Source organism: Panthera onca, chromosome X (genome assembly GCF_046562875.1).
Source record: "Panthera onca isolate mPanOnc1 chromosome X, mPanOnc1 haplotype 2, whole genome shotgun sequence".
Taxonomy (NCBI): domain Eukaryota; kingdom Metazoa; phylum Chordata; class Mammalia; order Carnivora; family Felidae; genus Panthera; species Panthera onca.
In genome coordinates, this window is record NC_138357.1 from 30958311 (window position 1) to 30983101 (window position 24791).

The following is a 24791-nucleotide window of genomic DNA, read 5'->3' on the forward strand; positions in this document are numbered from 1 at the left end:
GTTTTATAGCATTGTTCACATAGCACTTTGTGTTCCAAATAAACTCACCGTACCCTGAGCGACCTTGAATACATTGTCATCTCCTTGTCTTTCCATCCTGCTGCTCCCCCACCTTCACACTAACCTGAAATGGTTCTCCCCTTTTCCTTACTCAGTTTTCTCTACTTTTCTAGACATAGCTCAAGCCTGATCGCAAACCGATTGTGTAGGGTTCGTTTACATATACATAAAAGAGTTTCTTGAAGTTTTCTCTCTAAGCAAGGAGACCTTTTGAAGACGATACAATAGTTTCCCTCAGCCCCGGCCCCCCATGTTCCTTATTTGGCCCTTGTGCTAAATCCCTTCTTTTCTTTGAGCTGCTACTGGATTCTAAGGAAGTTATTAAATCCACTCACGAAATTCCTCAAATTCTATTGTAGTATTAGACCTGGTTCTTTTGATTGTGTGATAAATTAGAACCCTGAGGAAGTTCCACCTGATTGGTGACAAGTTAAATCTTTCTTCTGTCTTACTGTCAGTTCCCCAAAGGTAAATTCCACATATCACATAGGAAGTTTAATAGTTTGCTAGTCTTGGTTGTTTTTACGCCCTTAGTATTTGAAGTTGATAACCTTCGTGATGTTGACAGAGCATCAGATCATTATTTGAATACTACAAATGAATCAAAGGACACATCGGCAGATAAAATGAATGATCTTTTGAATATCCGACCCATGACCAAAACAATTTCTGTCGGTCAGTTTTTTAACTAGGCCTCTCTGTATTGAGACAGGATTAGTGGGGAAGTACTATAAGAATAATTACTGAGAAATTAAGCCAAAAATAAAATTATCTCCAGGCATCGCCGAATGGAGGCCGTGCGACTGCGGAAAGAGAACCAGATCTATAGTGCTGATGAGAAGAGAGCCCTGGCGTCCTTTAACCAAGAAGAGAGGCGAAAGAGAGAAAACAAGATTCTGGCCAGTTTTCGAGAGATGGTATACCGAAAAACTAAAGGGAAAGATGACAAATAAGGATTTTCTGATTGTTCAGCAGACATTTTTAACAACAAAAAAAAGTCTGGGTTCCACATATACATACAAAAAGATTATTATGATCTGAAAAATGAAAAAGCTTTACAGTGCTACTGTGCCTTCTATTTAATTCTTTTAGTCCTTCAATAAAAAGCTGCTTATTGATATAATTTTAGCAAGATCTTTGGGTTATTTTTGGATTGACCGTAATAACTTTCTGATTTAAAAATCCAAATTACGAATGAGATCATACTGTATTCGGGGAGGTGGCATTGAGAGGAAGTGTCAATAAGACAAGAAACTTAACTCTCACACCATGGGCCAGTGCTACTCTTAGCTCTATATCGTGCCCACCCTCCACCCTTACCCCTACCCCCACTCCAACTGAACTTGTGGGAAATTAATCATTTCTCTCTGTTGAATGTGTTATAAATGGTCTTGATAGAAACATACGGGAGGCCACTTGTGTTAATAAGATGAAGGCATTGCTGAAAAGAGGAAACCTGGAATTCGAAAATTGACCTGTATAATACATAGTCCGCCCTGGAAATAATGTATTTTGTTTTCAGTCCCTACCTCTCTATCCCCAAATCCAATAAACAAGCCAAAAAGCAAACTAACCCACAGACGTACTGAGTTGAAGACGTGAACATTAGTGTTTTAAATTCTTAAAGGTTTACTTAAAAATGGTTCTTCCGAGTATAAAATGTTAGGAAGTCTACTGTTGTGCCAGTGTGAGTACATTATTTCCATCTAAGTTGTGCTTAGGTCATTATTTGAATACTGGAAATGAATGGGAGTCCACTGCAGTTAGGAGTTTCATAGGAAAAAATTTAACGAAGTATTGTTTTTAACATCGTTGTTTCGTAAGGATGAAGCTAAAATGATAGTAAACGTATTTTAAGTCTGTCCTTTGTGTAATAAGCATATTTTATTTGAAACATTGTTAAACCTTTCAGTTTATTTTTTACATCTGTCATTCAGTTTAACTTTGTATATAGAACTCCTCACTTTATCACTTTTTATGGCTACTGTTGACTTTTAAGTTTGGGAGAAATGGAAAATTCTGGGACTAGTTCATGATCTTTTTCTTCCGTTATTTTGTTCAGTTTGAGTTGTTAGGTCACAAGAGTGAAGGGGGAAGGGGACAAGGGAAGTTTTGGCTGTTTTTGTTAAGTTTGTTTTGAGCTGTGTTGTTACGTGTCTAGGATAAATCTAAATTACCTGGGGGATGGGGAAGTTCTAACTCTGAGCTTATAAAATGCCCTTTCTCCTTGTAATAGTTGAAAGTGTTTTTTTCCAAAGTTTTAAAATAAGGCAGTCGTATTTCAAAGTATAGATAAAAAGTTTTACTATCTAACATATATTCTAGGAAAGTGTCTGCCTTTAACCCACAGCTAAACCATTTGGCGTGTAGCAACATTTATGACCCCTGAATCTGAAGTGATTTCTGTTTATCGTTGTTGCCGCTGCCTAACCTAGTAAATCTCTTCCTTCCAAAAGACAAAAGGAAACTAAGTTTCCAAATTTATGAGTTGTAATCCATTTACTTCCTGTGTAATAAAACCGAAATTTATAATCCCTACTCAAGAATTTTGTTCTCTAAGAACATTATTTTTTATTACTGGTTCCTAGAGACTGAATGAGTTGACACTCTTATTTTCAGTAGGCAAGGTAGTTTAAATGCAACAGCTCTGATCTAGGATTATTGTGGATTTTTATTGGATTCTCCTGTCTCCTCCACAGACTAGATAGTCAACAAATGCTTGTTGACTAAATGAAAAAAATATACTAATGTATTTCAGAACTTTTCATTTCTTTCACCAGGGGTTTGTTCAGGAAAGATCTACCAAAGAACAGCTTCAGTAGCGTGTTCTTTGGGGAAGAGGGAAGAAGAAAAGGGCTAAAAGTATTTTATTTTGAGCTCATGAGAGTTACTGCTTCAAACTGTGCTTAGTCATCTGAGCCATAAATCAAATAGGAGGGGTGTTGTGTTTGAAATTTATGTTTTATTCTTCAGGGAGACTTATCTAGTTTTCCACCTCCTTGCCTGTTGTTCTGATCAGATCTTCCCTCCTTTTGTATCTGTTGCACAAATGTAAGAGTTAAAAAAAGAAGAAAAATATTACCCACAGTCTTACCACATCAATTGCCTTTAGTATTCTGTATTCCCTTCCAGTGCTTATCTACGTAAATACGTATTCTGACGTACTTGTAAGTAATCACCTGTCATGCTATCTTGTCTTTGGTGTTTTAAAACTTTACAGCCAGGTAAGACAGCCTCATAGGGATGGTAAGAACAAGTGATGATCTGGTGTTAGGCTGGGAAGAAGACAAAGTAAGGGTGGCTATCGAACATTCCCTGTTTTATTGCCTCCTGTCCTCAGGCCACCCTGTTGCCGTCACGGTTGTGATGCTGTATTGCGGTAGGTGGCATGCCCGGTTTCAGAGTTTCCGAATGTATTATTTAACTTACTCACAGTAAGTGAAGGAAGGGGTCTGTGAGTAGGGAAATATTATGAGCTGCAGAACTACCACCACTTTTCTTTTCCCCAGTTATGCCCATAAAGAGGTATGTGTGCACTAGAGAATTGGGCTCATGGGGGAACAAGCAGCCAAGTGTCCATCTCAGTTTAGTCTGACAGGTGAATTTTACAAATCTCTAAACTCGGCTTCTATACCTGTTAAGACTAAGTGATACAGGTAGTGATGGGAAAAACCATTTAGAAAATGGAAAACAACTTACTGGTTACTCTGCTAATGTGATGGAAGTTGCCAAATGGAAAATGAATGAATGCAAAAAAAAAAAAAAAAAAAAATACAGTTGGATTGTTTGCCAAAAGTTTATTATTCAATAAACATTCTGTGGTTTGATGTGCAGTATCGTATTTTTAATACATTGTGATTAGAAATCCAATCCTAAAACATTCTATAGGAATTAGACACCATTGAATTAGAAGGCAATTGACTCCATTAAAATACTTTTGGCCTCAATAATGTCCCTCAGCCATTTTTCTTGAAAGCGAGTCATTCCTGGTCTGCAGAGGAAGAAAAACAAACATACTAAAACCTTTTAAAATAAAACAAAACATTGAGACAGGGATTCCCTGTTTATTCTGTTACATTCCTAGTAAGCAAAAAGTCTTTTGGGGGTGGGGAGTGAAGGTTGTCTCTATTCCATAGACCCAATCAATAAAAGCATTGAGTTGATATGGAAAGATTCTTTAAAAGAGGTCCTGTACAAATAAAAGATTATTATATAGGACTTAACTTCCATGTGATTGTGAAGTTTCCCATAGAAACAACAGGCATGACCCACTTTGTTCCCACCCTACTTCAGCAACTAGTCCTCAAGTTTCTAATTACTGAAAACCAAGCCATTAAAAAAGTTTTTCTAGAACAAGGGCAGAATCCTACTTTTAGCCCATCGTAATGGGGTAGGTGGTTCAAAGAAGAAAAGTAACCATTACATGAGTTATCTGTGGCTATGGGCCTGCTAAGTTCCTGGGGTGTGATGACCTTTTCCCACCACCTTTTTAAAAATAAGTGTCTAGGGGCGCCTAGGTGGCTCAGTCAGTAGAGCATGCGACTCTTGATCTCGAGATGTTGAGTTCTAGCTTCGTTGGGGGTAGAGATTATGAGAAAAAAAAAAAAAAAGCCTCCAACTGTTCGTTACCTGTGAACTAACGAATGGCCCTCAAAGATGTAAGAGACCTCAATGGGCATATCCTAAGAGAGAAAAGGGCAACTGTTAGCCTAGACCAATCATACCAACTCATAATTCCTTCCATCCCTACCCTTGTCCATATATGTATACTCTTAAGTTTCTAGAATTTACCCTCCTTATCGGGATGTCTATCGGTTCTTTGTCACTTCAAATCTCTGTTCCCCAAAAGATCTTTTTGGCAACAAATAACCTAAAGAATCTCCATAAAAATTGAAAACAAGTCAGGACAGGCTTGTGTTCTTCATGAATAGTCATTTACCTTCTTTACATGTTCCACTTTACTCAGTTGGCCGTATTTCCCTCTTAGGAATAGAGTAAGAACGAAGTAATATAGGTAAACAAGTTTGAAAACGTTTTTAAAGCCACATAAAAATGTAGGGTGTAAAATCGTCTCAGGGGCCCCCACCCATTCTCCCTTCCAAAATTATACTTGGAATTCTAATCAAGAGCCCTTCTCCTAAGCACTCGGTGCATGGGCACTGATCATGGTCTTACCTCCACCAGCCTTCCTTTCCAATCTCCAACCTTGCCACTTAGCAAGACAGCTGATGGCAGGATATATGACCAGGGGAAGGGAGAGCTCCACCTACTTTACCTTTTTACATTACTGCAGGTTCAAATAGGTAAGTTTGTACTAGGCTGGGATAAACATAAGACATAGTTGGCTCACTGTGTAGCCATATATAAAGCTCGAGGGTCAGACGAAGCCTCAGATAACTTCTGTGAAAGGATGGAAGACAAGGGGAGAAATGACATTTTTATGTGTGCTGTGTTCCGGGCATTAGGCTTGGTACCAGCCCTGCTCCTCTGATGACCCGAGCCCTAGATTCATGGGTGTTATTTTAACTCCTTTCACACTAGCTATCAATATTTCATATTCATCGTCTACATGGTGGCTACAGGCAGTCATTCCTTCAAGTATTTACTGAGTGCCTACTGTTTGCCAGGCCTCGTTTTACAGCAAGACAAACATTCCTGCCTTTGTGGAACTCACATTCTGGTAGGGGGAGCAGGCCATAACAAGATAAGCAATTACGTAGACTATCAGAAGGTAATAAAGTGTTACAAAGTGTGGTCTAGGAGGTGAGAGCAGGATATGCACATACCAAGGGGAGAGCGGTCCAGTCGGAGGGAACAGCAAATGCAGAGGCGCAGAGGTGGGACTATACCTGGATTGTTAAAGAATAGCAAGATCACAGTAGCTAGAGGAGAGTAACTGAGGGAGGAGGAGGAGGAGAGGGAAAAAAGCAGAAATAACAAGGGACTAGGTCACGCAAGGCCTTGTAGGCCCTCAATACTCAAATTGTGCTCTGTGGACCTGTGGCATCAGCACCGCCTAGGATCTTGTTAGTAATCTCCGGCCCTACCCCAGACCTGCTGAATCGGAACCTTCTTTCGACAAGATCCCCCATTAATTTGCATGTGCTTGGAAGTTTGAGAAACACATTGTAAACAGAGGAGTGACATAAATTCATTTCACAAGGCTCACTCTGGCGGCCGCTGGGTTGAAAAGATCCACGACGAGGGCAAGGGTGGAAGCAGAGAGACCAGTTAGAAGGCCATTGAAATAATCTTGGTAAGAGTCGATGGGGTCTTGCACCAAGGTGGTAAAAGTGGAGTGGTAAGAAATTGTTGGATTCAGGACCTGTTTCTGAAGATAGGGCCAACAGGACTTCCTAGTGTGTTGCATCAGGGATGTGAAAGTCAAAGGTGATGCCAAGGATGTGGGCCGTGAACCGAGATGAGATGTCTGCAGGTAGGTCAGGTTGGGAAGGGAAAATGGCAAGTTCAGTTTGGGATACAAGAAGTGAGATGTGTATTAAATAGTGGCAGAGGTCTGGGCTGGAGATACAAATTTGGGAATCGTAAGCCAGAGGTGGCATTTGGAGCCCGGAGACCATAAGATCCCCAAGGAAATGAGTCTAGAGGAGAGGCTCGAGGCCAGGAGAGACTGAGAAGGAATGGTCGGTGAGGCGGGCGCAAGGCCAGGATAGTATGGTGTTCTAGCAGCCAAATGGAACACTTCCTGAAGAAGGGAGTACGCAGCCGGGGCAAGTGCTACAGACTGGCCAAGCAAGATGAGGACAGAAGGAACCGTTGAGAACTAGTTTGTAAAACCATTAAGTTGTACCGAAAAGAAAAAAAAAAAAAGAGGTCATCGATGACCTTGACAAGAGAGGTCTCTGTTCTCATTGGAGTCTCATCGACGTGAACAGGGCAGAAAAGGAAGAGCTTACTGGAGGTTTGTTTTTGGTGATCTTGACGGTGAAGTAGGCAGAGGCGGAGACTTGTGGCATGGGTCTCACAGCGGTCGGGATGCTCCAGCGTACGCAGTAGAGGTAGTAGTAGCTGTGAACCACGTCTTTCCTCTCTATGAACTGTGTGTGGCGCACCCAGTGTTCTTGATACTCCCAAGTCTGTTTCACGGGAAAAAGAGCACTCAGAACGAAAAGCACGCTTCTATGCAAGTCCTCTAGGCAAAGGCCGCGCACAACAGTAGGGGGTCACAGCCCCGCTTCTGTCATCCGTTCTTAACATTGTCTGTTAAGACTCACACCGGAGTCAACTCCACACGGGAGGAGGGAAACAGGGAAGCGGACACGAAATGAGTCAATAACGCGACATCGCCTAAGAGCGGGCTCTGGAACACAGAGAGGCACACGCTCAGATGCGTAGGTGTACGTGCCCGCCACACACGGCGTGGGCACTGACCGTCCAGACCCTGGCTTGGGAGGCAAGTTTGGCTCCTTGGAGAATAATTAGAAAGTGGTTCGAACATGTGTTCTGCCCACTCCGCGTAAAGGTATGACTAGAGGGTAATGAGGCCGCAAGGTGCCTGGGTGGCTCAGTCGGTTAAGCCTCCGACTCTTGATTTGGGCTCAGGTCGTGATCTTACGGTCGTGAGATCGAACCCCCGAATCAGGCTCCACGCTAGGCATGGAGTCTCTTAGGATTCTCTCTCTCCCTCTCCCTCGGCCCCTCCCCGGCTCTCAGTCTCTCTGTCTCTCAAAAAGAAAAACAAAATGTAATGAGGCTGATTTCACAAGCTGTTTCTGAAAAGCAGACTCGCCTCACGGCAGCCATCGGTGGTATAGAAAGTGAGTTCAGAAGAGGAACGGGTCAGGCACGAGGATCATCCGACCCCTCAGATCCCTATGTACCCTCTCGGAGATGTTTCTGTCCCCAAGCATGCATCTTACTAGCGCCTCGGGCCCATAGAAGTCATAACGCAGCCCTGCTTCGCTGTACGGGGCCTCGAATGCTGTTGGTATTCGACAAGTTCAATTCAACTGAGTCCCCTTGGCTTGGCTATTGGGGCACAGGAAGCTTCCAAATCAAAATAAAAAAAAATTTTTAAAAGATCCTGAATTAAGATGAAGGTCCACAGAAGGAAGGGAGTGAGATAGTTTAACAGTCTCAGTGATGTGAGGAGGGACAGTAGGAGGCTGATGGCAAAAAGATTTCTGGCGCTCCTTTAAAAAAAAAAAAAGAAGGCTGGGTGGGGGGGGTTGGCTTACTTTATTTCAGACTTAGACCCAGCCGATTGTTTCAGTCAGCCAGACAAGAGCACCAGGCACTAGATTCCTTGAGATCAGGGACTGTGTTTTACACAGATTATCGTTCCTCTTAATGAAGGGGCCCGACAGGTCACCCTTTGTGGCCCCACTGGAGCAATGCCTTTCTTTCCAACCTTTCTATGTTATTCTATGTTATTCTATTTCTTCAGCCCTAATGTTTCCTCTGGCACACAAAGACTTTGTACCATCGGAAGGTCCCTAGACCTCATTTAAGGAGGCCCCTTTGCAGATGAGCATATTGGGGCCTAGAAACGGGAAGGGACGGCCCACAACAGCTGGGACTGGGACCCGGGGCTCCCAAGCGGCCGGCCCAGTGCTCTCACCACCCGACCAGACGTCTCAATTCTAAGATTTTCTTCCCCTCCGTGTGGCGTCGCAGTGGTTGGTCTTGTTTTCTTTTCTTTTTCCTTTTGTGAACTCAGGCAGCCTTAGACGCATTAAATTTTTTTTTAATTTTTTTTTGAGAGAAAGAGACACAGAGTGAGCAGGGGAGGGGCAGAGACAGAGAGACAGACAGACAGACAGACAGACAGAATCCGAAGCAGGCTCCAGGCTCCGAGCTGTCAGCACAGAGCCCGACGCGGGGCTCGAACTCACAAACCGTGAGGTCATGACCTGAGCCGAAGTCGGATGCTCAACCGACTGAGCCTCCCAGGCGCCCCAGCCTTAGACACATTAAATTCAGCCATCTCCATCAGGCCAATCTCTTCCCATTTTTATCAGGGTTCAGGCAGCTGATTTTGTGTAGCTCCCGTGAGTGTGTGTTGTCCTTGTATTTTGTAATTTTTACATAACGTTGCTTCATATACTCGCTTCCAGGGAACAATATCTCGTTGTGCTACTCTACCATGGATGGCTTAGCCAATTACATATTATTGGACACTCAAAATCAACAGGCACCCGGAAGTATATGCACAAAACTGTTATCAATGGTAAGTGACCTCTGAGGGAGTAGAACTGGGTATTGTGGGGGCGGAAGGGGAACCTTCATTTTCTACTCTGTCCTTTTGCTCACTGGGGCTTTTTTATAATGACGTCTTATTTCTATTATAACAATAATTTTTAACTGTACGTTAGGCATTGGGGATTTTCCAACTCTTGTTTTTTTTTTTTAATGGTTTTTATTTTTTTCCAACTTTTCTCTTAGAAAGAACTTATTTGTAATATTCCTGTTTCCAGATTGTGTTTCTTCAAAGAATAAGCTACTTGTGCTCATTGGCAATGTAGGAGTATACCTGTTCCCTCCCCAAAACACACAAGACTTCGGATACCAGGTTTAACCATTCTTATTCACGTTGCAGTACCTTAAAATCCTTTGAATTTGCATTTTTCACTCATAGTAAAACTCTGCATTATTTCTGTCATCAAAAAGAACTGTTCTTACTATCTGGTAGCAAAAATGTACCAGACCTGTGATCCAGAACTTTAGTTTGCTGCTTAATCAGAAAAACCTTGGGCAAATTGTCCAACCTGTCTGAGCCTCAGGGTTTCTCATCCGCAAAATGGGCACACTGATGTACCTACATACAGATTTGTTGTGGGGATTAGATGAGATCGTGCACGTGACGTGCTTAGCAGTGCTTGGCATGTGGTAACGCGCAGCAAACGGTAACTACTAGTTTGCCATCCCCTGGTGTCTGGGGGATTCTGGGAAATCTGCAGTAAGCTTGAGAAAGCTCCTCATCAGAAATAGCTGACACTTAGGGGCGCCTGGGTGGCTCCAGTCGGTTAAGCATCCAACTTCAGCTGAGGTCATGATCTCGCGGTTCATGGGTTCGAGCCCTGCGTCGGGTTCTGTGCTGGCAGCTCAGAGCCTGGAGCCTGCTTCGGATTTTGTGTCCCCCACCCCTGTCTCTCGGCCCCTCTCTGCTCGTGGTCTGTCTGTCTGTCTCTCTCTCTCTCTCTCTCAAAAATAAATAAACATTAACAAAAAAGAAATATCTGACACTTAGACGGGAGACTCTACTTGTAGGACTCATTTCATTAGCAGGGTTGGGAACAAGGTGATTTTATGTCAGTAGCTATATAGGGCTTTCAGCTTTTTAGTCACCTTCTACTTTTCCTTTTTTAATTTAAAAAGCATTTTCTAATGTTTATTTCTTTTTGAGAGTGAGTGCAAGTAGGGGAGGGGCAGAGAGAGGGGGAGACAGAGACACAGGTCTCCAACTCACGAATCATGACATCGTGACCTGAGCCAGTCGGATGTTCAACCGACTGGGCCACCCAGGCGCCCCATCACCTTCTACTTTCTAATTGTCTTATCTTCATAACAGTCCTACAAAGTAGGTAAGCTCTTCATCTGTGAACAAATAATGGTATGGAGAGAAGAAATCTGTTCATGTAGTCAACATCTCTGCGTACCTGACCTTTCTAGGGGCTGAGGGCAGAGAAAGGGACAAAAGCCTCTCCTTCATGGACCATATGATCCAGAGGTAGAAGAAAAGCAAAGAGTGAATAAGTAAAATCTAGTGTCTTAGGTAGAGCTGAATGCTAAGTGGAAAAGTAAATCAGAGAAGGAGAAAGGGTTGTAATTTTAACGTTTTTTTTTTGGTTTTTTTTGGTTGTTTTTTTTTTTTTTTGAGACAGAGAAAGACAGAGCATGAACGGGGGAGGGGCAGAGAGAGAGGGAGACACAGAATCGGAAGCAGGCTCCAGGCTCTGAGCCATCAGCCCAGAGCCCGACGCGGGGCTCGAACTCACGGACCGCGAGATCGTGACCTGAGCTGAAGTCGGCCGCTTAACCGACTGAGCCACCCAGGCGCCCCGAAAGGGTTGTAATTTTAGATGAGATGGCCAGGAAAGGCCTCGGTGAGCAGGTGCCATCTTTTTTAAATCGAACTATAGTTGCCATTCAGTCTTATATTAGTTCCAGGCATAAAACATGGTAATTGAACATTTATATACATTATAAAATGATCACGGTGGGTCTGTCCCCATCCAAAGTTACTACAATATCAATGACTGTATTTTCTCTGCCATGTTTTTCTTCCCCGTGACTAGTTTATTTGGTAACTGGAAACTTGTCCCTCTTAATCCCTTTCACCTGTTTCACCCAAATCATACCCCTCTCCCCTCTGAAATCCTATGTTATTTGCCTTTGACTTACTTCATTTAGCATAATACGCTCTCAGTCCATCCATGTTGGCACAGGTGGCAAGATTTCAGTTTTATTTATGGCTGAATAATATTCCATTGTATATTCATACCACATCTTTGTTATCCACTCATCTATTGATGGGCACTTAAGTTGCGTCCACATCTCGGCTGTGGTAAAGAATGCTGCCATGAACAGAGGGTGCGTGTATCTTTCCACGTTCGTGCTTTTGTTCTCTTCGGATACATAAGCAGAACTGGAATTGCCGGATCATACAGTGTTTCTATTTTAAATTGTTTGAGGAACCTCCGTCCTGTTTTCCATAATGGCTGCCCCAACTTACATGCCCGCCAACAGTGCCCCGGGGGTTCTTCTTTCTCCTCATTCTCACCAACATTTGTTATTTCTTGTTTTTGTGATACCAGCCACTCTGACTGGCGTGAGGTGGCATCTCGCTGTGGTTATGATTCGCATTTCCCCGATCAGTGATGTTGAGCATCTTTTCACGTGTCTCTTGGCCGTCTGTATGTCTTCTTTGGAAAATTTCCATTCAAACCCTCTGCCCGTTTTTTAAGTGGATTGTCGTTTTGGTATTGAGTTACAGGAGTTCTTTATATATTTTGGATAGTAACCCTTTATCAGACATATCATGTGTAAAATATCTTCTCGCATTCAGTAGGTTGCCTTTCATTTTGCTGGCTTCCTTCACTGTGTGAAAGTTTTTTTAGTTTGATGTAGTTGCAATTGTTTATCTTTGGTTTTGTTCCCCTTACCTGAGGAGACAGACCCGGAAAAATATTGCTGAGGCTGATGTCCAAGAGTTTATTTCCTGTGCTTTCTTCTGGGGGTTTTATGGCTTCAGGTCTCACATTTAGGTCTTTAATCCATTTTGACTTTATTTTCATGTCTGGTGTTAGAAAGGGGTCCAGTTTCCTTCTTTTGCAGGTCGCTGTCCACTTTTCTCAACACCTTTTATTAAAGAGACTGTCTTTTCCCCATTGGACGGACATTCTTGCCTCCTTTGGCGTAGATTCATTGACCATCTAAGTGTAGGTTTATTTCTGGACTCTGTTCTGTTCCACTGATCTATGTGTCTGTTTTTGTGCCGGTACCATACTGTTTTGACTACTGTAGCTTCGTAGTATAGTTTGAAATCTGGGAGCATGATACTTCCTGCTTTGGTCTTCTTTCCCAAGATTACTGTAACGAATCGGGGTTTTATGTTGTTCCATATAAATGTTAGGATTATTTGTTCTAAAATATTAAAAATGCCATTGGTATTTTTATTGGGATTGTATTGAATTCTGTAGATTGCTTTGGGTAGTTTGGACTTTTTTTTTAAGTTTACTTACTTATTTAGAGAGAGTGTGTGTGTGTAAGTGTGGGAGAGGCAGAGAGAGAGGGGGAGAGAGAGAGAGAACCCCAAGCAGGCTCTGCACCACCGGCGCAGAGCCCGATGCGAGGCTCGAACCCATGAACCACGAGATCATGACCTGAGCTGAAGTCTGATGCGTAACCGACTAAGCCACCCCCGGCACCCCAGTAGGGTGGACATTTTAACAATATTAATTCGTCCAATCCATGAGCATGGTATATTTTTCCATGTAGTTGTCATCTTCAGTTTCTTTCATCATTGTCTTCTAGTTTTCAGAGTATATGTCTTTCAACCCCCTGGTTAAATTTATTTTATTCCTTTTGATGCAATTATATGTGGGATTGCTTTTTCAGTTTCTCTTTCTGATAGTTTGTTTTAGTGTATAGACAGATTGCTATATATTTTGTATCCTGCAATTTCACTGAATTCATTTATTAATTCTAATAGTTTTTTGGTGGAGTTTTTAGGGTTTTCTATATATAGTATCATGTCACCTGTAAATCATGACAGTTTTACTTCTTCTTTACTAATTTTGATGCCTTTTATTTCTTTTTCTTGTAACATTGCTGCAGCTAGGCCTTGCACTATATGTTGAATAAAAGTGGCGAGAGTAGGGGCACCTGGGTGGCTCAGTCGGTCAAGTGTCCGACTTCTGCTTAGGTCACGATCTCGTGGTTCACGAGTTCGAGCCCCGCATTGGGCTTGCTGCTGTCAGCACAGAGCCCACTTTGGATCCTCTGTCCCCTTCTCTCTCTCTCTGCCCCTACCTGGTTGCTCTCTCTCTCTCTCAAAAGTAAACATTTAAGGGGTGCCTGGGTGGCCCAGTCAATTAAGCATCCAACTCTTGATTTCAGCTCAGGTAATGATATCATGGTTCATGAGTTTGAGCCCCACATCTGTGCTGTGAGCGCAGAGCCTGCTTGGGATTCTCTTTCTCCACCCCCTCCCCCTCTCTGCCTCTCCCCTGCTCTCTCACTTTTTCTCTCAAAAATAAATTTTAAAATGAGCATTAAAAAAAAAAAGTGATGGGGCACCTGGGTGGCTCAGTCGGTTAAGCGGCTGACATCGGCTCAGGTCATGATCTCACAGCTCATGAGTTCAAGGCCTGTGTCGGGCTCCGTGCTGACAGCTCAGAGCCTGGAGCCTGCTTCAGATTCTGTGTGTCCCTCTCGCTTTGCACTTCCCTCACTCACACTCTCTCTCAAAAAACAAATAAACGTTAAAAAAATTTCTTTTAAGTGGCAAGAGTAGACATTCTAGTCTTGTTCCTGATCTTAGAGGGAAAGCTTTCAGCCTTTCATTCTTGAGCATGATGTTAGCTCTGGGTTTGTCATATCTGGCCTCTCTTATGTGCTGGTATGTTTCCTCTGTGCCCACTTTGTTGAGCTTTTTTATCATATTTGGATGTTGAATTGTGTCAAATGCTTTTTCTGCATTTACTGAGGTGGTCATATGATTTTTATCCTTTATTTTTTTAACACGGTGTATAACATTGATTAATTTGTGGATATTAAATTATCCCTGCATCCTTGGAATAAATCCTACTTGATCATGGTATATGATCCTTTTAAGGTATTGTTGAATTCAGTTTATTAATATATCGTTGAGGATGTTTTCATCTATGTTCATCAGGGATATTGACCTGGAATTTTCTTTTTTGTAGTGTCTGTCTGGTTTTGGTATAAGGGTAATGCTGGTCTTAGTGATTTGGAAGCCTTCCTTCTTTAATGTTTTGGAATAGTTTGAGGAGGATAGGTATCAACTCTTTGAAATGTTTGGTGAAATTCACATGTGAAGCCATCTAGTCCCAGACTTTTGTTTGTTGGGAATTTTTTGAGTACTGATTCGATTTCATTATTAGCAATTTGTTTTTCAGATTTTCCATTTCTTCTTCTTTAAAAAAAATTAAGTTTACTTATTAATTTATCTTGAGAGAGAGAAAGCAAGAGTCAGGGAGGGCAGAGAGGGAGGGAGGGAGAGAGAGAGAATCCCAAGCAGGCCCCACACTGTCAGCACGGAGCCTGACACAGGGCTCAAATCCATGAACCGTGAGATCATGACCTGAGCCGAGGTTGGATGCTTAACTGACTGAGCCACCCAGGCGCCCCCATTTCTTCTTGATTCCAGTCTTGGAAGATTGTTTCTAGGAATTTATCCATTTTTTCTAGGTTGTTTAAAATGTTTGCAAGAAATAATTTTTCACAGTAGTGTCTTATAATCATTTGTATTTCTGTGGTGTCATTTGTAACTTTCATTGATCATATTCTTCATTCCAGTCCTCTCTCGTTTTTTCTTGATGAGTCTTGCTAAAAGTTTTCCAATTTTATCTTTTCAAAGAACCAGCTCTTAGTTTCATTGACCTTTGCTAATGTCTTCTTTTAAGTTTCGGTTTCATTTTTCTCTCCGATATTTATTATTTCCTTTCTTCTACTAATTTTGGGCTTTGTTCTTTTTCTCATTCCTTTAGGTGTAAGATTAAATTGTTTATTTGAGATTTTCTTGTCTCTTGAGTTGGGCCTGTATCACTGTAAACCTCCCTCTTAGAACTGCTTCTGCTGCATTGCATAAATTTTTTACTGTTGTGTTTCCATTTCTATCTGTCTCAAGGTATATTTTTATTTCCTCTTTTTGAGTTCTTTGTTCACCCACTGGTTGTTTAGTATCACGTTTAGCCTCCAGGTGTTTGTGGTTTTTTTCTAGTTTTCTTCTCGTAACTGGGTTCTATTTTCATACCATTGTGGTAAGAAAAGATGCTTGATATGATTTCAGTCTTCTTAAGTTTATTGAGACTTGTTTTCTGGCCTAACATGTGATCTGTCCTGGAGAATGTTCCATGTCCATTTGAAAAGAATGTGTGTTCTGTTTTGGGATGGAATGTTCTGTTAAGTCCATCTGGTCTAATGCGTCATTCAAAGTCACTGTTTCCGTATTTTCTGTGGTGTCTTACTGTCAATTTCTCCCTTTATATTTGTCAGTATTTTCTTTACACGTTTAGGTGTTTCTGTGTTGGGTGCATAGATATTTACAAGTGTTATATCTTCTTGTTGGATCGATCCCTTTATCATTATGTAATGTCCTTCTTTGTCTCTTGTTATAGGCTGTGTTTTAAAGACTACTTTATCTGGCGTAAGTATTGCTACCCCAGTTTTCCTCCCCCTCCCCCATGTGTTTGGAATCTCTTTTCCCATTCCTTCCCTTTCAGCCTGTATGTGTCTTGAGGTCTGAAAGTGTGTCTCTTATAGGCAGCATATAGGTGGGTTTTGGTTTTTTATCCATTCGATCACCCTGTGTCTTATGATTGAAACATTTAGTCTGTTTACAGTGAAAGTACTGCTGGGCATGTACTTATTATTTTGTTAATTGTTTTCAGGTTGTTCTTGTTGTTCTTCCCTGTTCCTTCTCTTGCTCTCTTCCCTTGTGATTTGATGACTTTCTTTAGCGTTCAGTTTGGATTCCTGGATCTTTCATGTGTCTAGCATAGGTTCTTGGATTGTGGTTACCATTAGGTTTATATGCAACACATGATATACATATATATACATATATATACATATATACATATATATACATATATACATATATATACATATATACATATACACGTATAATATATATGTTATATATATACATACATATATACGTGTATATATATATATGTATATATATATATACATATATATATATATCGGCATATTTTAAGTTGACGGTCACTTAATTTTGAACACACTCTAAAAGCGCTTACGTTTTTACTCCCTCCTATTTTATGTAGACATCATATTTTACATCTTTTTGTGTACCACCTTAACTAATTATTGTAGCTATACTTGATCTTACTACTTTTGTCTTTTAACCTTCATACTAGCTTTATAAGTGATTGGTCTCCTACCTTTACTGTATGTTTGCTTTTACCAGTGAAATTTTTTCTTTCTTAATTTTCTCACTTCTAGTTCTAGCCTTTTCTTTTCTACTTAAACCAGTCCCTCTAACATTTTTTGTGAGGCTGGTTTAGTGGTGATGAACTCTTTTAACTTTTATCTAGGAGCTCTTTATCTCTCCTTCAATTCTGAATGATGACCTTGCTGGGTAGAGTATTCTTGGTTGTAGGTTTTTCCTTTCAGCACTTTGAATGTATTGTGCCGCTCCCTTCTGGCCTGCAAACTGCTGAAAAAGCAGCCGATCGATCGCCTTCTGGGGGTTCTCTTATACGTAACTATTTGTATTCTCTTGCTGCTTTTAAGATTCTGTCTTTATCTTTAATTTTTGCCATTTTAATTATTATGTGTCTTGATGTAGACCTCCTTCGGTTCCTCTTATCTGGAGGTCTCCGTCTCTGTGCCCCCTGGACCTGGATGTCTGTTTCTTTCCCCAGGCTAGGGAAGCTTTTAGCAATTATGTCTTCAAATAGGTTTTCTGCCCCTTTCTCTCCTTTTTTTTCTGAGACCCCTATAATGCAAATGTTAGGATGCCTGACGTTGTTCCAGTGGTACCTTATCCTACCCTCATTTCTTAAGAATTCCTTTTTGGTTTTGCTGTTCAGCTTGGATGATTTCCACTACCCTGGCTTCCAGATCACTGATTTGTTTTTCTGCGTCTCCTAATCTGCTGTTGATCCCATCTTGTGTATTTTTTATTTCAGTTATTGTATTCTTCAGCTCTGATTTTTTTTAAGTTTGTTTATATTGAGAGAGAGAGCATGAGCAGGGGAGGGGCAGAGAGAGAGAGAGAAAATTCCAAGCAGGCTCCGTGCTGTCCGCACAGAGCCGGACACGGGGCTTGATCCCACAAACCGTGAGATCATGACCTGAGCCGAAATCAAGAGCGGGACACTTAACTGACTGAGCCACCCAGGCGCCCCATTAAGCTTCAATTCTAAAAACTATTTTCTATCTCTGCGTTGAAGTTCTCACAGAGTTCATTCATTCTTCTCCCAACTCTTATGAGCACCTTTATGACCATTACTGTGAACTCTTTATCAGGTAAATTGCTTATCTCTGTTTTCTTTGAGGTCTTTTTCTGTGCTTTCGTCTTGTTCTTTTGTTTAGAACATATTCCTCCGTCTCCTCATTTTGTCTGATTCCGTGTGTTCGTCTCTATGTATCAGGTACGTCAGCTCCGTCTCCTGCTCTTGAAAGTAGTGGCCTTATGTAGAAGGGCCCTGTGGGGCCCAGTAGTGTAATCGCCCCTCGTCACCAGAACGACAGACACTCCAGGGGGGTGTCCCACGACAGACACTCCAGGGGGGTGTCCCACGTGTGGGCTGTGTGCACGGTCCTGTTGTGACTCAGCTGTGACTGCTGTGGAGGCGCTGGTGAGCGGGGCTGGCCCTCGGCCCTGCTGGCTGCCAGGCCTGGCAGTGACTATTGTGAGTGTGCTAGTGGATGGGGCTAGGCGCCCCCTCCCCGGGGCACGAGTTGCTTTGGAGGGGACACCGATCTTGGCCAGTGCTCCCCACCCGGTGTGGCAGGGTGGTAATTGCTTTGGGGGGCTGCTGGTCCCGCGTGAGGCTGCCTGCCACTTGTGGTGGGGCAGGAGCCGCTTTAGAGGGGCGGCTGCCAGGGTCTGTCTGCAGGGCAATGCCAGGGTGGGGTCAGCAGTGCTAGCAAGGTAGATAGAGAGTGGCAGAACTCGTACCCGCCCATACTTTTCATTCCCGGAGGAAGTTCCTACAGATCCCGCCCCTCTGGCACATAACCCTAGAATTAGTCGATAAAGGTTCACCTATAGCCCAGGCACCACTCAAATCACCGCCTCTGTGCTTGGTCTTAGGGTGATTGTGTATGGGCCCTTTAAGAACAGAGTCTTGGTTTCCTACAACACTCTGGCTCTCCCACAGTTAAGCAGCCCCATTGATTTTCAAAGCTCCTGGGATTAAACCCTGCTGGTTTTCAGGGCCGGATGCTATGGGGCCTCATCTTCCTGGTGCAGATCTCCAGGGTGGATAGTGGTGCCCGATGTGGGGCTTGAACCCCCCCCCAGCCCCCCCCAGGCCAGGGAGGACCTGCACGCCTGTGCTGTCCCTCCCATTTGTGGGTTTAGTTCCCGACTTTGCCTCTGTCCCTGCTACCCTTCTTCATATGGCTTTTTCTTTATATATTTAGCTGTGGAAGAGCTCTTCTACTAGTCCTCAGGTCGTTCTCAGAGTGAGCGAAGAGAGGTAAGGCATGAACCATGAGAATAGTCGCAGGGGAGAGGGTTCCGGGCAGAGAGCACTGCAAGTGCAAAGGCCCTGGGGTGGGAGCATGCGTGGCAGTTGAACGGGAAGGAGACGGGTGTGGCTGGAGTGAGAAAGGTGAAAGGACAGTAGGTCATAGGTGATGAGTCTGAGCAATAAGTTGGGAGGGAGAAGGGGACTCAGATCCCATCAAGCTCTCTAGGCCATTGTCAGGACTGTGTTTGCCTTTTACTCAGAGTGACCGGTGGCATTTTGGGGGGAAGTGTTTCTGCCTGTTCTGTGTCCCATTCCAGCCCGATTCACAAACCCCGGGTGCAGTAGGCGGAAGGCTTTTGCCCAACTCCAAATGGAGACGTTCTCCAGAGCAAGAAGGTCCAAGAGTAAGTAGTACTTTGCACCACACATCATCACTGTGCTCTAAATACCCCTTGTCATTGGAAGGGTGAGTTGTGCCTGCTGGGACATAAGAGGGTGTGGAGCCACCTCGTTTCCACCTGACCAGGCCTTCCTGGGGCCTAGGAAACTGCCCTTGGGGGCTGTAGGCTTAGATGGAGCCGGCCAGAGGAACAGAGACAGTGGGGAGTCTCCTCCGAGGGCTGGGGAGCTTGCCTCCATCTATTTCGACTTGTCTCTCTTCTGAGAAAATACAGTGAGTAGGGATTTCAAGCCATTTTTTATTCCACCCTGCCAGTTAGGCAAAGCAGCCCAGGGCCTTCTCTCCAAAGCTGCCAGGATAAGCCACACGAACTGGCTCTGGTTCAGAGCCAGGCACAGGCGGAAAAGAAAAAGGAATTCACAGGCAGGTACATCATAGCGTGCGGGCAGTATGTTCCCAAACTAAATCTAAAAGTTCCATCGGCAGCCCCTTTGCTAACGAGGCGATTTCTAAGGTTGGTGACGGAGAACTCCTGTTTTGGAAGAGCAGCTCCCTCCTTAGGTCACTAGGCCCCCATTTAGAGCACCAGCATGGGAAAATTGCTTAACTGGGAGTATCAGACTTTCCTGGTCGGAAATGTAAGGTTAGGACGATAAAAACAGGGCAATACGATTGTGCCTTTCACCTTCAAAGACTATCCCATGTTGGTTTTGGAACCCAGATGGGGACAGTGCTTATGTATTTAGCGACCTTTGAGATCATCTAGGGGTCCTGGATTTCAAACTTTTCATCAAACACTCCTTTTCCTTGTTCTTTGCCCTCGTATGCCAACCTGGAGTGGTCAACTAACTTACCAAAACAAACTTCTCAATTTGTCTATGGCCTTTCTCTGCTGTGAATTCACCATGGGTGAGCCACTGGATGTTCTTGATGGGGTTTTTAGTTTCTGCGAAATAAAGGGGAGAGTCTGTCAGTTGCCTGGTAGTGTGCCATTGTAGAATGAGACATTCCTCCAAATAGCCAAACAGGATTACTACCTTCCACAAACTTAATAGCAGCAGCAATGGCACGCTTAACTATCTCCAGAGCTAGTTCATTCACATTGCTGCTGTCTTCTGTGTCCGTCTTCTGGCGCCTGGAACTTTCAGTCACATCCGTTTTCTCCTGGATTGTGACTCTTTTAGTCCCAACCATTTTCTTTTGCCTGCAAAAAAGGAACTCAAGTAGATACCTTTTACGCATGTGCGCATGAACCCACTCCTTTAAATACGGACCATCACGTGAAGAATAACAAGACATAGGAAAAGGTTGTTGCCTCTAGGGGGCAACAGGGACTTAAGGCTCAGGATAGGACCCTGAATAAGGCATTGTGGTTTATCCTTTGTGCCTGGCTTCAGAGATCTATTTTTCCTGAAAACCAAGGATTTTCAGATTCCCATAATCATGAACACCTTCATCAGGACGTAGTAAAGGGGCTCCTGGGTGGCTCAGTCGACTAAGCGTCTGACTCTTGATGTCGGCTCAGGTTATGATCTCACGGTTTCTTGAGTTCGAGCCCCATGTTGGGCTTTGCACTGACCCTGCGGAGCCTGCTTGGGATTCTCTCTCTCCCTCTCTGTCTCTGCCCTCTCCCTGCCCCCCGCTCACATTCTGTCTCTCTCAAAACAAATAAACTTTAAAAAATTATATATATATATATATATATATATATATATATATATATATGTAGTAGAATGAGTCCTAACTTCTTTGGAGTTCTAACAATATTGATTTCTAGTTGAGTCTCAATCCCTACTTAGGTGACTCAGGGCATGTGGCTCTTTAAAGTGAATTAGGGGCTCTTGGGTGGCTCAGTTGGTTAAGTGTCTGGCTCTTGAGTTCTGCTCGGCTTCTGATCTCCTGATCGTGAGATCGAGCCCCATGTCAGACTCTGAGCTGGGTGTGGAGCCTGCTTGAGATTCTCTCTCTCCCTCTCTCTGCCCGCCCCCCACCGTCAAAATAAATAAACATTAAAAAAATGAAGTGAATTAAAGTCATTAGAGGCAATATAGCCTAGGAGGGGTGGATTTTCAGTTTTTTCTCTTGGATTTTCCAGGTGTATGAATTATACCATCCATCAGGAACTATCATTTTTTACCATCTTTTTTTCCTGACACGTATACCTCTCCTAAGTATTCGCTTTGGTTAACACTACCAGACAAATGTTAAGTGAAAGCAGAGACAATGTGCATCCTTCTTTTGCGTCTGACTTCAGAAGGCGTGCTTTCTGCTGCTACATCACAAAGTATGTTGCTGGTTTATGGCTGGAGATTTATCACATCAAGAAATTATGTTTGCTCCTGTTTTTGTACAATGTTTGCCATAGATGATCGCTAAAATTTTCCATATGTCTTTAACATCCGTGGAGATTGTGAAAGTTATAGTTATTAGGCCTGCGAACAAGGCTTCCCCACAGCGCTAGGAACTTCTGCACATTTTCCATCTTTTTCACATCTTTTCTTCTGTCTTCCCTGGCTACCACTTAAGTCTCTCCAGTTATGAGAAATCAGTTCTAGCACAGTTAAACATCCCTGCAGGCAGTCCTTACATGGTGGGGTGCTGCGTAAACGTGGATCTCTCCAGGGGCCCCTGGGTGGCTCAGTCGGTTAAGTGTCTGACTTCGGCTCAGGTCATGATTTCACGGTTCATGAGTTCGAGCCCCGCGTCAGGCTTTGTGCTGACGGGCTCAGAGCCTGGAGCCCGCTTCGGATTCTGTGTCCCTTTTTCTCTGCCCCTCTCCTTCTCACTCGCTCACTCTCTCTCTCTCTCAAATATAAACATTTTTAAAAAATTTGTTTTAATTTAAAAAAAGTAGATCTCTCTCTCCCTTTATTTTTCTATAAATAGCAACTCCCAATTTTGGGTGTTTAATGTACGTTTCGTTTAACTCACCCCCGGCCCCATGACATTGTGCACTGGCCACCTTTCATTTGCCCCTTTCAGATCCACTCCTCCCCGTGCACCCTGCTCTCTGCCTTGGAAGGCTGACCTCACTGGACTGCATCTGTGGGCTCTCCCATGTCCTCTGGCTTCCAGGAGATTCTGCACAATGTGGAGACCAGGATGAGAGAGGAGAGTGCGGGCAAGTTATATATTCCCAGGGTAGCTGTCTCACTTCTCAGTCCCGGAAAGGAGTTTATCCTCACCACCCCCCCCCCCCCCGGCCCAGTGGGTCCCCCGTTCTAGCCCCGGGGAGCTGCACTTGCCCTTGTCTCCCTAGTTCTGCCCACGCCTTTGTAAACACTCCCTCTACTTAACCCTTCTCTACCTGCCCTACTTTTAGTACGCCAAGTTCCCTGCTGGGACCCTGAGTCATAAAGAGACAGACTCTCGTTACCACAAGAAAAGAAGAAGGCCAAGTTCACACCCAGACTATCTGGCTCCACAGTCCTAGAGAGTGAGAGTGAGAGCGAGAGCGCTTAGCCACCGGGCTCTCCTCCCTCCAGGATTCACAAAGGGTTGTGGGGCCCTGTTCTCACATTTCCATCTGAAGTCCAAAATGGGCTCAGTTGCTTTCTGTGGGCCTCTTTCAAGAAGGGTCACTCTTTGTTCCCTTTCTCAGTGTCATCGTTGGTTCCGGGGTGTGGCGGGTGCTGTGTGGGGCAGCCCGGTTGCTGTGGCCATCAGCCCAGGAATGGATTGAGCGGCCTTTTAAACATTCAGTAATAATGCTGACTCGTGTGCATTTGAGTCTTCACATTAGCATTTGGAGCTCCGTTTGCATCTGCCTCGGTGCCCTGTTGCTGCATCCAGCGGGTGGACAAGGCCGTGTGCTGGGGGAACGGAGTCTCCCCAGGCTGTCCGTCCCAGAGTGAGGAGAGACTAGAGGCTGGCAGACGAGGGGATCTGAAGGCCCTTAACCCTGGAGAGCTGGCTCTCCCCAGCCTAAGGGCTGTGCCAATGCGGCCACAGCAATTTGCTATAAACTCCGCAGTTAAAGACAACAACGGAGTTTTTTGGTAAACCGGTAAATTTAATCTGTTAATGCTTATGTATTTATTTTTGAGAGAGAGAGAGAGACAGGGAGACAGAATCCCGAGCAGGGTGTGCACTGTCAGCACAGAGCCCGATGTGGGGCTCGAACTCCCAAACCGCGAGGTCATGATCTGAGCCACGACCGAAAGTTGGACACTTAACCGACTGAGCCACCCAGGAGCCCCTGGGCACAAATCATTCTTAAGCATCCCTCCCACTGGCCTGTCCTCGTTCTTTCTCCCCTCTTCCCTTCCTAACGAGAGGCCAGATGCGCAAGCGTGGGTGAAAAGGGCCAGGGTGTGGTCAAGTCTGGGGTCTGGGTGATGACTGGGGACGCCCCATTGCAAGGCCCTCCCACCCTTAACAACAGCAGGTACCTGAGTGACCATATCCTTGTTTGGAACAGTACTGGCCAAGGAAGCCTCAGAAAGAGATTCCCAGCTGCTTTTCCCCTGGGTTCCCGGGCAGAATGTTTACAAATGCTGCCAGGGCAACACTAGTTTCCACCAATGAGAAACAATTTCTGGCTGTTTCTGTTAGTGAAGGAGGGGGACAGTCGGTCCCGCAACAGCATGACCTCCAGAGCAGGCCCACACAGTAGAATCTGTGCCCAGTACTTCTTACGGGGCTGTGCCAGGAGGAACAGCGACGATAAGCCTCACGGCTGGTAACTACAGGGGTCCTTTTTATGTGCCAGCTGCTGTGCAAAGGGGCTCTGGATGTGTGAAGTCTTTTATTTCTCTCAACAACCCATAAGGCAAGTGTTAATATTTTCATTACAGGGGAACAGACTGAGGCACAGAGAGGGTTCAACCCAGTGCTGCCTGACTACACTGACTGAGTTCCTTATGTCTTCTTTTATGTATTTATTTTGAGAGAGAGAGCGAGCGGGGGAGGGGCAGAGAAATGGGGGAGAGAGGATCCCAAGCAGGGGCCGCACTGTCAGCACAGAGCCCGATGTGGGGCTCGAACCCACGAACTGTGAGATCATGACCTGAGCTGAAGTCAGACGCCTAACCGACTGAGCCACCCGGGTGCCTTCTTACTTCTTTATACCCAAATTCTGAGGTGGTGACCTCCCTTGTGTGCTTGATTGTTTTCAAAGATGCCCTTTATGAATCCAGGATGAGCTTCTGCCATAATGGTTATCAGCATAGACCCAGGAGCAATTGACGTAACATTTCTTAGTTTTCTCATCGACAAAATGCCTATGGAGTAAGGTTTTTTATGGGGATCATATCAGACAATTCATGTAAAGACCAAAAACAGTGGGGCTCCTGGGTAGCTCAGTTGGTTGAGCATCTGAGTCTTAATTTCTTTCTTTTTTTTAATGTTATTTACTTTTGAGAGAGAGAGAGAGAGCATGAGCAGAGGAGGGGCAGAGAGAGATGGAGACACAGAATCCGAAGCAGGCTCCAGGCCCTGGGCCATCAGCACAGAAT

At 44.0% G+C, this 24791-nt stretch overlaps 2 protein-coding genes across 3 annotated transcripts in view; one reads left to right on the forward strand and one right to left on the reverse strand.

Moving 5' to 3' along the window:
* NKAP (NFKB activating protein) overlaps nucleotides 1-3893 on the forward strand; it is a 27127-nt gene extending 23234 nt beyond the window's left edge. The window contains exon 9 of the mRNA XM_081794146.1: nucleotides 839-3893. Coding sequence (XP_081650272.1) covers nucleotides 839-1013 — 175 coding nt within the window. The 3' untranslated portion in view covers nucleotides 1014-3893. The remainder of the gene's footprint in view (nucleotides 1-838) is intronic.
* Nucleotides 3838-23828, reverse strand: AKAP14 (A-kinase anchoring protein 14). Of its 2 annotated transcripts, none has more exons than XM_081794152.1 (6): nucleotides 23727-23828; nucleotides 20373-20539; nucleotides 20190-20281; nucleotides 6978-7157; nucleotides 4690-4742; nucleotides 3838-4051 (listed from the first exon to the last, which is right to left on the reverse strand). In XM_081794152.1, exons 2-6 carry the CDS (start codon nucleotides 20527-20529, stop codon nucleotides 3967-3969), a joined length of 567 nt encoding a protein of 188 aa, XP_081650278.1. In that variant the 5' UTR covers nucleotides 20530-20539; nucleotides 23727-23828; the 3' UTR covers nucleotides 3838-3966. The 2 variants fall into 2 exon arrangements, with proteins under 2 accessions (XP_081650278.1, XP_081650277.1); XM_081794151.1 differs by lacking the exon at nucleotides 23727-23828 and adding an exon at nucleotides 22854-22971.
* Nucleotides 23829-24791: the final 963 nt, after the last annotated feature.